At 48.8% G+C, this 14,767-nt stretch overlaps 1 protein-coding gene across 4 annotated transcripts in view; it reads right to left on the minus strand.

Annotated features, from left to right (window-relative positions):
• DHRS12 (dehydrogenase/reductase 12) overlaps nt 1–13,545 on the minus strand; it is a 40,812-nt gene extending 27,267 nt beyond the window's left edge. Inside the window, exons 1-3 of one of the 4 annotated variants that reach the window (XM_043892186.1) lie at nt 13,238–13,545; nt 2,700–2,833; nt 283–365 (exon numbers count right to left, since the gene is read on the minus strand). In XM_043892186.1, the coding sequence (XP_043748121.1) occupies nt 283–365; nt 2,700–2,833; nt 13,238–13,293 (273 nt within the window). In that variant the 5' untranslated portion in view covers nt 13,294–13,545. The remainder of the gene's footprint in view (nt 1–282; nt 366–2,699; nt 2,834–13,237) is intronic. The other 3 variants (XM_043892183.1, XM_043892184.1, XM_043892185.1) reach the window with 3 other exon arrangements.
• Nucleotides 13,546–14,767: the final 1,222 nt, after the last annotated feature.

The following is a 14,767-nucleotide window of genomic DNA, read 5'->3' on the forward strand; positions in this document are numbered from 1 at the left end:
CCTCCTTCTTGGGGAAGGGACCCCGGCAGGGCCCCCTCTGTGTCCTGTCGCCCAGGCAGGCCTTCGCCGGGGGAGTGGGGGTCACCGCCCCCATCACCTGGGTCCAGCCCAGCCCTTGAGAAGCGCGGCTCCAGCTCTTCTGTGGGCTGAGGCCGCCTCCCAAGCAGAAACCTGAACAGAGCTCTGCCAGCGCGGGGAGCAGGAGCGCGGCCAGGAGTCCCGCCCCCGCACTGCCGCCCCGCGGGCAGGAAGCCCCCGCAGGAGGGGCCCGGAGTCGCTCACCTGGTTCCCGCTGTCCCGGATGATCTCAGCTCTGGCACCTTCCGCTCGGCTGTGATCGCGACAAACCAGGTGAACTGTGCCACCTGGTGGAATCCAACAAAAGCGGCCGTGAGGGGCAGCCCCAGCGACAGCCCTGGAGACCAGCTCTTCCAAAGGCGGAATGAACACACGGGCTCACAGAAAGAGGACCCGACACGGAGACCGTTCTGGAAAGTCTGGACAGATGGTCCCCACAGTCAGAGCAGCAGGTGGAAAGGAGAGGGTGGTCCTGGAGTCCGTGCTCCTGCCCACCTGGGCTGACAGTGCAACTGGGGCTACATCCTGATTTTCTTTAAGGGTTTGAATACACCAAGGATGGGCTTCCCTGGTGGCTCAGGTGGTGAAGAACCCGCCTGCCAATACAGGAGACCCAGGTTCAGTCTCCAGGCGGGGAAGATCCCCTGGAGAAAGGAATGGCAACCCACTCCAGTACTCTTGCCTGGAGGATCCCACGGACAGAGGAGCCTAGCGGGCTACATTCCATGGGGTCTCAAAGATTAGACGTGACTAAGCGTGCACACACACATACGTCAAGGATAAGAAGGGTCAGTCTTGGTCACACCCTCATCCCTAGCATCTCATACGGAACCTGACACGCTGGTCTCAACCCAGCTGCACTTTAGACCCACCTGGAAAGTTTTAAGAGCTCCGGCTTAAGGATGTTTTAAAAGCTCCCCCAAGAGAGTCTAATGTTCAGCCCAAGTTGAGAAGCCCCTAATAGGTAGCTGGAATTTAACAAATATTTACTAAATGGTTGAATCCATAAACGGCACTCAAAACTATTCCAGCAAAAGTCACACCATCATCAATCAAGGCTTATTTAAAGGGTAATGCCTTGGCTGCGGCAGTTAAGACATAAGCATTATGGACCCTGCTTTCTTCACCTAAAACACCCAGTTTTATTAAATAGGGTCTGTTGCACAGGAGGCTGCAGGCAAACCACATGACAGGCCCTCGGCTTGATCCTCCTCCCAGCTCCTCGGAGTACCTCCCAGTTGCTAAGATGCAGTTAATCTTCCCCTGCCTTGGCAGATAATTAAATACAGCTCCAAATGGCACAATACTCCCCTGGAAAATGCCTAACTTTGGAGGGGAAAAAAAATCTCAAGCATCTTGAAAAGTGATAAATTCCAAAGTTATTTCCCCAACTTCTGCCGGAACATCCATTTTTCCAGGAGAAGGGGCTCTGGAGAGGCATGGCTGACTTTTCTAGCCACCGCAGTACCGTTGAGTGAGCCGGGACAGTTGAGCTGATGCAGACAAGTTGGCATGTACCTGGAGGAAGACTTCAGCTGACTGAATAATTTACGGGCACCCAGAGAGCCTCCTTCTAGAACCAAGCTTAGGGAGGACAGAGAGGAGGCAGTTTCCAGTTGCTCCAACTCCAGAGACTGAAGACCAGGACCAGTAGCAAGGAAGAAGGCAGCTCACTGCACCGCCTTCCGTCATTCTGGGGGCTCTGTTCTCAACTAGGGCCCACGGCCAAACTGTGATAGACTCCCAGTCTCTCTCCCACCCCCATTCTCATTGATGAGACAGGAACTAGGGACCAGGTGTCCAAGTTTTGTGTTTTAAGTTTCCACTGGTGATTCAGATGCCTAGGGTTAACTGGAGCTCCTTACTGTTCTTAATCAGAAAACACTGCCACGTGGACGGGACCTCAGCTCTCCTGTGAATGAATGAAGTGTTGAGGACAGCTTCCTCCAGTCACCCACTCTGTCCACCTCTAGTCTGAAGCTTAATGCACAGCAAAGGTCCGTCTGGTCAGAGCTACGGTTTTTCCAGTAGTCATGTACAGATGTGAGAGTTGGACCATAAAGAAGGCTGAGCGCCAAAGAAGTGATGCCTTCAAACGGTGGTGTTGGAAGAGACTCTTAAGAGTTCCTTGGACAGCAAGGAGATCAAACCAGTCCATCCTAAAGAAAATCAGTCCTGAATACTCATTGGAAGGACTGATGCTGAAGCTGAAGTTCCAATACTTTGGCTACCTGATGCGAAGAGCAGACTTATTGGAAAAGACCCTGATGCTGGGAAAGATTGAAGGCAGGAGGAGAAGGGGGCAACAGAGGATGAGATGGTTGGATGGCATCATCGACTCCATTGACATGAGTTTGAACAAGCTCCAGGAGATAGTGACAAACAGGGAAGCCTGGCGTGCTGCAGTCCATGGGGCCACAAAGGGTCAGACATGACTGAGCGACTGAACAAGAGAAAGCCAGCAGCTGTGCCAATCAGCACGGGGTCCCTGTCCAGGGCTCCCAGCTGTGCCGGCTGGGGCCTTCCCGACCCCCATGTGACACAGGGCCCTCTCCCTGGTGAGGACTGGCCGCAGGCTGCCCTCGGGGCCCAGCACACACACGACTTAGCAGGCTCCTCACCTCGCTTGGCAATCTCCATGGCGGTCGCTTTTCCGATGCCGCTGTTCCCCCCGGTGACCATGAAGGCTCTTCCAGGAACTTGGACCTCCAAGTCATCAGGGACAAAGTCCTTGGACGCAGACTCATAGCCACTCCTGGAAGCAGCAGACCCACAGAAGGAATGGACATTAAGGAGCAGGGAACACAACCTCCTGCAGTGAGAAAGCCCAATCCTGGGCTGGGCGCAGTGCTCTCCCCACCCGGCAGACAGCCCCTTCCGCCCTGGGACCCCGCTCTCCTCCCTGGTCTTGTGAACACCATCTTCTCAGCGCCTATACCATTAGTTTCCTGAACTTCTGAAAATACCTGGAGATTCCAACAGTTTGGCAGCCAAACTATTTTTCTCTGACTGCCTCTAATACCAGGAGGTGCCCCTGCCCCTTAAAACATTCTTTGAAAGGTTTTCTTATTTTTATTTTTTTGGCCTTTTCCCCCACATTGGGGCGAATGGAGAGGAGCTCAGGAGACCAAGAGCATCACGCCCACTGCACCCCAGGACAGGTGTCCCTCCCCAGGTACAGAAGGACCACAGCAAAGTGGGGAGACGTGCAATTTGGGAATGAGGCGGGGCAGGTGCAGTTATGCGAGGGCTGCACCCCTGAGAGGAAGCAAGGCTCCTTCAGGGCCTCAGGGTGTGTGCTGAACACTCGAGGGGGCACCGTTTAGGTCCTAATGATGGCCCATTTGTATCTGCATCAGGACAACTTTCTGCCAGATTGAGAAGGAGGTGCTTTTTCCAATTGACCCAAAGGCATCATATTGGTCAGAAACAACTCTGGGGGACTGCCCTGATGGTCCAGTGGTTGAGCCCACACTCCCAATGCTGAGGGCACTTGTTTGATTCCTGGCCAGGGAACTAAGATCCTGCATGTTGCGTGGTGCGGCCAAAATAAATAAGTAAGATGAAGAGATAAAGAAAGAAAGAACTCTGAATTCTTCAACTGCTTCTCTCTGCTCTTTGAGACTCCTCGTCTACCTTGACTGTCCTAGTAGTCAATATTCCTGGTTACAGCATTGGCTGGGGGAGTGGAGAGGGATTGGCAGGAGGAGACCCTGAGGTCAGAGCTCGCCCCACACTCCGGCAGGCTGGGGGTCTCAGCCTGTTTCTCTCGCCCAAAGAGCTGATTCTCTGCAACATAGGATGCAACTCTTCTCCCCGAGGGTTCTGGGAGGCGCCCGGTGCCCTCCGCATGCCCTATTTATGCGCAGACTGCCAGCAGTTGGTCTCCTGCCCCACACCCTAGTACAGCACAGCTGCCAACTACAGGCCTGGACGCCAGTGAAGAGGGCCAAAGAATGTTTATGAGCCCAGGTTTGGTCTGAAGTCATTGCCACAGGGGCGGTCATTGCCCCTGGTCTCACAGTCAAGAGACCAAGAAGAATGTTATTGCTGCTGTTCTCACCATCTGGAACTCTTCCAGACATCCAGGGCAGCTTTTCATCGCCTCGGCTGTGAGCCGCCCACTTAGTGGGGCAAGCAAGGCTTCTGACTGTTCCAAGGCTTCCTGAAAGGCCAACTTGAAGCTCAGTGTAATCTCAATCATAAAGGCTTTGGAGCCAACAACCTGGATTTAAATCTCAGCCCTGCCTCCTAACAGCTGTGCCGTCTCATATGTTGTTTTAACCCTTCTGAGCTCCAGTCTTTTCATCTGCACAAAGGGATGTTAGAAGCATAAAGCTTCTAACAGAAGCTACTTCTTGGGCAGCCTAGGTGAGATAATTATGTAAAGCATCTATCATATGCTTTGAATAAGTTAAGAACTCAATCCCAGGTGACTCAGTGGTAAAGAACCCGCCTGACAATGTAGGAGACACGAGTTCAATCCCTGGATCGGGAAGATCCCCTGGAGAAGGAAATGGCTACCCACTTCAGTATTCTTGCCTGGAGAATCCCATGGACAGAGGAGCCTGGTGGGCTACAGTCCATGGGGCTGCAAAAGAGTCAGACATGACTTAGTGACTAAGCAACACCATAGTTTCTATTATTACTACTAGTATTAATAATAATATTAGTATCTTTCATGTTCAAAACAAAGTTCATTTGCTTGCTCCCCTCCCCTGTTTGCCCACCAGTCCTTCAAATCGTTAGGGACTCTGAGAGTAACTTAAACTATAACCAAAGATGAAGCTGGAAGATTTGGTTTGCCTCGGGTGGACGTCCCAGAATCACTGTGAAAAGATTTTCTTGCAAAGGAAAAGAGATTTCTTGGAAAGAACCCAGGATTAGGGGATCAGTGATGAGGGGCCCAGGCAGGAGAAGGCTCTGGTGGAGAGGGAGCGGGAGCTTTCAAGAAGAGCAGGCCACAGAGAACACACCCTGGCTAAATGCCCCACAGGGACCAGGCCCCAAGACCCCTCCTCCCTGGGCAGGAAGCTGACACATAGCTAGAGGAGACTCTAGCCTCTGGGTTACCACGTTGATCCTATTAGGGAGTAAGGTTTGCTGAGGGTGGCTCCTGTGGATTAAAGTCTTCCTCAAATCCCAGGCTGTGAGCCAGCTGCCAAGTGGGTGGAGCCAGGCTGGCCTACAGGACATGTCATAACTCCCTTTGTCCTTTGTCTTCAACACCAAGATTCCATCCTGATCCACCCTGATCCAATCCGATGTTAATAAGATTTAGCTTTTTTCTTATCCTCCTGCCCTCTCTTTTTATTTTTATAAAATCCTCATATCAGTCCTTATTTTTCAGATGCAGAGAGAGGTAAATGACTTACCCAAGACCATGGGATGGTAGGTGATAAAGCCCACAGGGGTTTCCATACTCTCTACACTGAGCCTAGGAGTGATGCTCAGCCTCACCAGTGGTGCTCAGAAAAGTGGTCCCCAGACAGGCAACATCAACATCACCTGGGAATCTTTCTACAGAGTCAGAAATTCCAGGGTGAGGCCCAGCAATCAATGGTTTCACATGCCCTACAGGAGACTGATTCAAGTTGAGCAATCACTGTACTTAGTGTTTCCTGAACCCCTGAATATAAGAATCACCAGGAGGCAAGGTCCCCCAGTTTACCCAATATGGAATTTGCTAAGGTTCCACCCACACCTGCTAGGTGCTTACAAGTCAGTTGTTTTTTAATTGCCTCTGGTAATTCTTAGGTTCAGGCAAAGTTAAGGAAACTGACTAGATCCTGCTGCCTGCTGCTGCTGCTGAGTCACTTCAGTCGTATCCAACTCCATGCGACCCCATAGACGGCAGCCCACCAGGTTACACCGTCCCTGGGATCCTCCAGGCAAGAACACTGGAGTGGGCTGCCATTTCCTTCTCCAATGCATGAGAGTGAAAAGTGAAAGTGAAGTCGCTCAGTCGTGTCTGACTCTTTGCGACCCCATGGACTGCAGCCCACCAGGCTCCTCTGCCCATGGGATTTTCCAGGCAAGAGTACTGGAGTGGGTTGCCATTGCCTTCTCCAATCCTGCTGCCTAGGGGCCCAATATAAGGAAGCTTTATAAAAATCCTGCTGTGCCAAGAAAAAGCATTGTAAACCCAAACTACAGACTCTTCATTGGAATCAAAGTAAAGTATTGTCTTTCCCTCCAATTCACAAAATGCACAACAGCAGGGAAAACCACCTAAGCTTACACCCCTCCTACCCCACAAAAGAGTTTGGGGAGAGACTTTCAGAAGCCTGCTTTCCCGGGGGGCAGAAAGCTGACTCAAGCTCTTCATGATGCATTCTGTATAACACGGAAAGATCCAGCAAATGGTGGTCACTATGAGTACACCCCTTCCAAAGAAAGAGGCGGCCACTGTATTCACCTAAATTCAGCGGGTCAGGGTTGACAGCTACACTGTTGGAAAGAAAAGCCAATTCTGAGTCCTTGATTGATCTGTTTTTTTGACTTTAACCTTCCTTTCCCATTGCTTTTGTTATTATAATCATACATTATTACCTGCCCTTATAGTTGTAGTTTAAATTATACAGGGAGCCCTGCCCCTCTGCCTGAAGAGATTAACACATACCTCCTTCCAGGAGATATTTGCAAGATAATGGTTTTTACTTCCTCAACTCCTCCCCCTCTCTGTCCTATAAGAGAACCTCACATCCAGACCCCAGACAAGACGGTTATTTTGAGACATTAGTCTGCCATCTTCTCCATCAGCTAGGCTTTCCAACTGTATTCCTAGCCTCGACACCTGGTTAATGGGCCTGTCATGTGGCAAGCAGACTGAACTTGGACTCAAATTTGGCTTAGCTAGCCCAGAAGCCTTGCTGCTTGTGGCTACCCGGCCCTGGGTATATATCAGGGAATATTGGGGCAAGGCCTTAGCAGCTGCTGGGACCACTTGTCCTGAGGATCTTCCCTTCAAGATTCCCTGACGTGGCAGCAGATTCTCCAGTGCTTGGCAGTAGAGGCAAGGAACCAACAAATTAGGCATTGATGGGACTCAATTTTGTAGGGTAAGTCTCTCCAGTGTGCACACTGGAAACATATCTCCACCTCAATTTGGGCTTTTCCTTTAGAGGACAAGCCAGTTTGGGTGGGTTACCCTGTTGGGGAGGGGAATTGTTGTTGGACTGTACCTGAGCTGGAACTGGTTCACTGGGGAACTAGTTCTCATAGGGTTAAGCCTATCCTAGTTGGAATTAGTTCACTTGTTTTGTAGGATAAGTTTATTTACCTGAGTTGGGAACCTGCTCAGTTGGAATCAGTTTATTGGGGAACTAGTTTTTGTGGGGTAAGTCTACCCTAGTTGAAATTCTTTGATTTGTAGGGTAAGTTTGGGGGTTGGGGGCCAATTTGTTGGTGTTATCAATGCTGCAATTTTTTTGTGGAATTTTTTATATTGGAATTGCTATTCATCTTTTGTGTTTTGGTGTGGTCATACTTTTAAAAATGGGAAGTATTCCATCAATAAATGGGAATTACTCCATCTATCTTGAAGGAGAGCCCTTTTGGGCATATATTGGATAAATGGGCAAAATAAAATTGTAAGCCTATGACTATGCTACTATAATGGGGTGTGGACCCAATATATGTTAGGATCAGAAGAGCAACGGACCCTGAATGGCTCACTCAACTATTAGGCAATCTCACAATTGTTTTGCAAAAGAGCAGGGAAAAGAGATGAGATTCCATACATAGAAGCATTTATGCTATTGCATCAGGAGAAAAAGGAGTCAGAGAACTACTACCTTATCGTGCAGAGGTCTGAGAGAAAACCCAACGGGGTACCTAGACAAAAGAGCTTAAACAAGAACAGATAAAACAAAAACCAACTGATGATCCATCATAGTTTCTAGAAAGGGTTTATCAAGTTTATAGGTGCTACACAGATACAGACCCTGAGGCCCCTGAGAATGTAAGGATGATAAATATGGCCTTCATCAGGCAAAGTGCTCCAGAGATTAAAAAGTTATAGAAATTAGATAGTGTATTTGAAATGAATCCTTCTCAGTTAGTAGATGTTGTTCTTAAAAGTATTCAACAGTAGGGAACAGAGACAGAAGGAGATGCAAAATGGAATACAGGTTTTCGGGTAGCAGCACTAAAAGTAAGTGACCTAAAGGAGGGCTCCCAGCGGCTCAGTGGTAAAGAACCTGCCACCAAGGTAGGAGATGCGGGTTCAGTCCCTACTTTCAGGTCAGAAAGATCCGCTAGAGAAGGAAATGGCAACTCACTCCATTTTTCTTGCCTGGAAAATTCCATGGACAGAGGAGTCTGGCAGGCTACCGTTCATGGGGTCGCAAAGAGTCAGACATGACTGAGTGATGAAGCACACGTGAAACCTAAAGGTAGGCCACCACTGGGGAAGGAAGAACATGCTTACTGCTGGGAGGAAGGACACGGGAGAAGAGATTGCCCCAAACTAAAAAATAATCAAAGGAGGACAGGAGCCCCAGGTCATGCTGACAGTGGGGAACAAACTGACTGACTCTAATTGATATCACTCTCCTTTGTAAATTAAAGGCTCAAGTAACCTTTCCCCAGAACAGCTTGACATTAGGGTCCCACCAGGGCTTTTTTGATCTTGTGCCTTTGGAGACTACACCTCCAACTTGGGGAGCTTCAGCTCCATTTGGGGGGGCTTTAGCTCCAATTTGGGGTGTTCTCCCTGTGAAGGGAAATAAGGTGCTTTGGACAAGGGTCACAAGTCTAGTGGGACTAGGAGGTCACATTTGAGGCAGTTTTGCCATTTGACTCTGAAGGTGACTTTCTGGCTGGTAAGGTTTTCGTTTGATTTGGTTACTTTGAGCACAAAGGCTTCTAGTACTAACTGCTTGAGCTAAAATGGGAAGCACTTCCTCTAAGGTTCCACTCCCACCTGGGAGCCCCTTGGGAAGTTTTAATGACTGGCTGAAATCTAGGGAAGATCCTCAAAAGTGTTTGTAAATAGATTACCGAAATGGGAAGCCATGGGTCTGACTAAACTAGCCATAGCTGATATTTACAGCCTAGCAGGAAATTTGGAAGAGACCTTCTCCTCTAAGCTAACTTTCCAACATAGGTAAATGGGTATGTCAATCCTTCAGTATCATTGAGGTAGCCACCCAATTCTTTGAAGAAAAAAGAAAAAAACCTGTCCTTATTGGGACCAGAAGTATGGTTCCAAAAAAATAATCCAAAACCTACTAATCCTTTTACCACTCCCAAGACCTTCCCTGTTTATCTTAAGAGGAAGTTTGTAAGTATTAATACAACTTAGCAACTAAACAAGAACAACAAAGTATTATAAAGGGGAAAAGAAGTTATCCTAAGAAAAAATTGCCTGTATCTTTGCAAATGTTCTACTGGGTCTTCTCAGGAGCCCTTATCTCCACCATCTTTTTAAAATGCAAATTTTGAAAAAGAGAGTAATTTGGACTTGCTTTCCATAAATATTAGTAAAAAGAGTTTAGCCATCTAGATAAGTGAACTTGATTTATTCCATCTGCCAGAAACCCAGTTTTAACCTGACCTCTTTTGCAGACTGATGGATTTTACATTGCTGTACCCAACTCAGGGCTAAAATCTTGATAAGAGAACAGAATTTGGCTTTTCTCTGTTAGAAAGACAAGTTTTGTTAAGATGTCAAACTACCTTTGATAACAGATTTTAAGTTCTTTACCTTTTAAGTTATCTATTTTGCATTTGCCTTTGAAATCTTTTATTGTTACTTTAGCTAAGTGAATAACTATTGTTTCACAGTGACTTATAATCCTGTTGTGTTTTAAAACCCTTTTGATGTTGTTTTGACAAAACTTCCCAAATCAAATTATAATAAAGTTTCTTTGACCTCTAGCTAAACTTTGGGATGCTTCAAAGGGCCTTTGAAACATCCCAAGGAAACATTAAACGCATTAGGTTCACTTGGTATGTTAAATTACAATGGGAAGTGTTATCAAATGAGTAATAAATCTTCTTAGGTTATATTTTATGGTAAATGATATTCTAGATATTATATGAAATTTTGATGTGTCCTGGTATAAAGTATTATGGTCATAATTCTAGTTATTATCTGAAAGTGTGGCATGTCACAGCAGTAACCTAGGTGCTTTAAATGTGGCTTCTTAAGTCTTTTTGTTATTATAGATAGTTATGATTTCACTTTGATGCCATTGCAAAAACGCCTCCCCTTCAAGAAGATTTATAAAAAGGACTTTTGGATAAATGTAAGTAATTCTAATGGCTTCACAAAGCTGTTAACAAAAAGGATTAGTTACAGGGGAACTGAGTGAACTGGTAGATATGGTTACGGTTTTTGTGGTTTCTATATAAAGAAAATTACTGGTTTAAATCTGTTTCCCAGGGGTAAGGAAAATCTGCCCCTTAAACTAATTAATCATTGTTCTAATTTGGTCTTTGTTTCCCAATTGTTTGTGCCCTGTGCCTCCTTGATGCACTGTCATTGTCAATGTCACTAACTGCATTACTTATATCCTGTCTAATTTATAAGATTGTTGTCTCTTACAATACCCAGGGTGTAACCAGGCCTTGAACAAAACTTACATGGCTAAAAATAACATAAAAATCATTATAATAGTGTAATTCTAAATATGGGAAGAAGCAATGGGAGGGAAAATGTCTCCTGGATCATAATCAGGCACAAGATCCAGAGAATCTTTCCTTATTGATGGGGGTCAATGCAAAATTTAGCAACTAGAGTGGCATATCAAAGAATTTTTTTTCCTGATCTGGGATGAGCCTTCCAGTGCCATGGGACCAGATTTGATCATGAACTGTCTCCCAAATACTGGTCAAATTCCTGACCAAGAGGGGAGGAGCTGAGAAATGGAGTATTTCCTGCCATATCAGTCATCTGCAGTTGGAATCTTCCAACATGAGCCAGTGAGCCCTGAGGAAACTCAGGAAGGAGATACCTGCCATCTAGCAGTCATCAGCCTTGCAGCCATCCTTACGGTGAGCCTTGAGGAAACTCAGCCTGTGAAAACACAGGATTAACTGCCCCAGATACCTGAGGGTACATATCAAGGAAATAATTTTAAAGAGCCCTGACTCTTGCATCTTCCCATACATAGAAAAGCCCTAAATTCCTAAACTTAAGATGCTGCCTCTGGGTTTGAAGTTCAGTATTCTACAGATATAAAGTGGACATTTTCCAAAGAGGAACGAAGAAAGACAAATCTTAACATCTGGGACACTGGCAACTGGCACAGATGGCCGCAAACACTTCTCAAAAGACCCATCTGATGAAGCAGTTAGAAAGTCGTCACCCTCTTTTTTTCCAAGATTGTTGAAGGGACATTGATAGTGGGAATTATTGCAGGGAAGAGCCAATTCTGACTCCATGATGGATCTGTTTCTTTGACTTTAACCTTTGTTTTACAATGCTTTAGTTATTATAATCCTACATAATGACCTGCCTCAGGGAATCCTGCCCCTCTGCCAGAAGAGATGGGAACACATCTCTTCCCTGAGGTTGGCCATTCCAGGAGATACTTACAAGATAATGGTCACTACTTCCTCAACTCCAACCCCTCTCTATCCTGTACAAGAATCTCACCCAGATGCGCAGCAAGGTGGTTATTTTGAGATTTGAGTCTGCCATCTTCTAGATCTGTTGACTTTCACAATAAAAGTCATATTCCTTGCCTCAACATTTTCCCTGGTTAACTGGCCTGTGTATAGCGAGGAGACTGCGCTTGGACTCAGTAACATTTCCCACATTTTCTGCAGCACTGCCCCTGAGGAGGGTCTGCACTTTTTCAAAAATGCTTCTGCAAGCCGTGAAGGGAGGAACAGCAGCTGTCTCCCCTTGGAATGATGCCTGGAGTCCTGGGACCATGGAAATTTGCCCAGGTAGCCTTGGTGCTGCTGCTGCTGCTAAGTCACTTCAGTCGTGTCCAACTCTGTGCGACCCCATAGACGGCAGCCCACCAGGCTCCGCCGACCCTGGGATTCTCCAGGCAAGAACACTGGAGTGGGTTGCCATTTCCTTCTCCAGTGCATGAAAGTGAAAAGTGAAAGTGAACTCACTCAGTCAAGTGTTCGACTCTTCGCAACCCCATGGACAGCGGAGCCTACCAGGCTCCTCCGTCCATGGGATTTTCCAGGCAAGAGTACTGGAGAGGGCTGCCATTGCCTTCTCCCAGGTAACCTTAGGAACTGATAAAAATACTGATAAAACTCTTAAGGAAGGGAAGAGAGGAAGTCTCTTGGAGAAGAGGGTTGCATAAGAGAAGAGCCTGCAGGATTTTTTTTTTTTTTAATAAAATATCAATCTAGGCCCCAGTGCACATCAATTGAATCAAAATGTCCAGTGGGAGGGCCTGAAAGCTGGTATCCTCAACAATTTTCTGCCGGTGATTTCTGGTTTCAAACAGGCATGAGAACCACTGGGAGAGACTAATTCTAACATTAAAAACCACCTCTCCACCTCCCAGAAGTGGCCACCCCTCAAAGGCCACAGTGAGGGGGCGGGTAGACTGGGGCACAGCCAGGGTGATCACGGGGCAATGGGAGGGGGGTGGGGGCAGGGACCATCAAGCAATGTTCAACAAGCTCACACTGGACGCGTGGTCTACACCCGCCCTGAAACTCGTGCCCGGAATGTTCCAGCTGGAGGGAGCGGTCCCAGTCCACAAGCCGCATTTTATTAGTAAGGACAAAAACACACCCAGCAAAGTACTAAGCGGAGTCTCAACTAGCAATTTAGAGCTAACCCCTTCTTACGCCGAAAACAGCCCCAATGAGACAAGAGCCAAAGCACGCCCAAGCGGGGAGTCCAGGAAACGCCCGGGAGGCTCGCAGACCCCTGGGCAGCCTGACGTCAGTGGGTGGGTCCCCCCGCGTACAAGCCCCGCCCCCGGGCGCCAGCCCCGCCCCTCGGGCGCGCGCCGAGCCCAAAGAGCGCCCCCGCGTTGGGTCGCGGCTGCGGCTGGTGGGCTGCCAGCAGGCGAGCACCTCCGTCGCTTGGTGGGTCCGAGTGATCGCAGGGGAGTCGCGGGCGCGTCCCCGCTCATCCGGCCCGCCTGCGCCGAAGCGGGCCGCGTGACGGCCGGCCGGCCTGCCCGCCCCCGGGCCGCGGGCCCCGGCGCGGTACCCCGCGCACCCTTACTTGGTGTATTCGCGCAGCCCCTTGGCGAACCACGCGGCGCTGCGGTAGAGGAGCATGGTGGGCCGGGCGCCGCACGCAGAGTCCCGCGGCCCCGCGCTCCCGGGCCCCCGCCCCGCCCTTCCGGGCCCGCCAGCGGTTACATCATCGCAGTTATGTAAACGCCACGGCCTCCGGGGCTGGTCCCCACTGGGAATGCGGCGAGTCTCGGTACGATGCGGAACGCCGCCCCCAACGCCCCGGTCCTGCCTGCCCTGCCGCGGCTCTGGAGAGCGCCCCACTCCCGCCCCGGCCTCAGAGGGCAGGGGGAAGGGAGGGCTGACCCTGCAGGGGGGTCCTCATGGGGGTGGAAGCCGGCGTCAGTACCTGTTGGGGGTTACCTGCCAGCTGGGTATCACTGGGACGCAGAGCTGGCACCGCAACGCACCTCCTCGAATCTGATGACCCAGAAAATCGTGTGGACTCAAAACGAGGAGGCTTACTGATACTAAAAAGATGCCTCCATCTGATGGGTTTTAGCATAGGGGTTACTGAAAAACTAGTATTTTCTAAGTTTCCACCTCTCTTATTTCACGAAATAGCCGCAGTAACTCAGCGGAGGGACAGCGCTTCCTCAGCAGGTGCAGTAAGTCTAAGGTGCACACAGTAACCCGCCTGGGGCGAGGCAGAATGGGTCTCCCGCCTGAGAGTAAGTCTGTCTCCGAAGTATAGGCTTTTGCCACAGTTCTGCAATGTCATGTAGTGTCAGGAAGGGGCCCTTTATCGCCTTCAAATCGTCATCCGCCTCCCCAATCCCCCAAGGCCAAATAAACACACAGTGCATGTGGGGGAAAAAAAAAAAAAAGCATAGTGGCTATGCCAACCCACATGCTAGACTAGTCATCCAGCCCACTCTGGGCCCCCGTTATGTAGGAGTCAGGCATCCCTGTCCCCATCTGACCTCCATCTCTAACTCCCAGTTAGGAAAGCCTCACTCGGTTAAATTCTGTACTGGTTTATCAGACTCACCCAGAGACTGAGCCATTCTTACATAAGATGTGCGGAGACCAACTGGTTTAATGGCCTCATTACCTACCGAAGAGGATACAGGTTCGCTGCCCCCTCCCAAGTGGGCGTGTTTTTAACTCAGGATACCTTTTGAAATACATTTCCCCAGAACAGCTTGCTCCTCTGAACAGGACTGTGAGGTTCCCCTGCATTGCTCGTCTTCTTGCCAGAGCGATGAAAAGGAGTTTAAACAACTGGCATTCTGCAAAGCCACCCAGCCTGGTGTGACTTTTCAATGCCAGTCGGGTTGGACCAGGAGAGCATTTTGGACCCCCAGAGTTACACAACTGCGCTTTGTACCCTCGGCTTTGTGTCAGTGATGGAAGAGCTACCAGTCTGTTCAGAAACTCACCACCTCAGGAAATGTGCTTTTGGCGCACAGAGTGGGTGAGAAGTTCCTGTGAACCACACGGTGTATTGAGGGCATCAGCGACACCTTGCTGTAAAAGGGTGGGTGGAAACGTAGCTCTTTCAACCTGCCGCGTA

Source organism: Cervus elaphus, chromosome 30, assembly GCF_910594005.1.
Source record: "Cervus elaphus chromosome 30, mCerEla1.1, whole genome shotgun sequence".
Taxonomy (NCBI): Eukaryota; Metazoa; Chordata; class Mammalia; order Artiodactyla; family Cervidae; genus Cervus; species Cervus elaphus.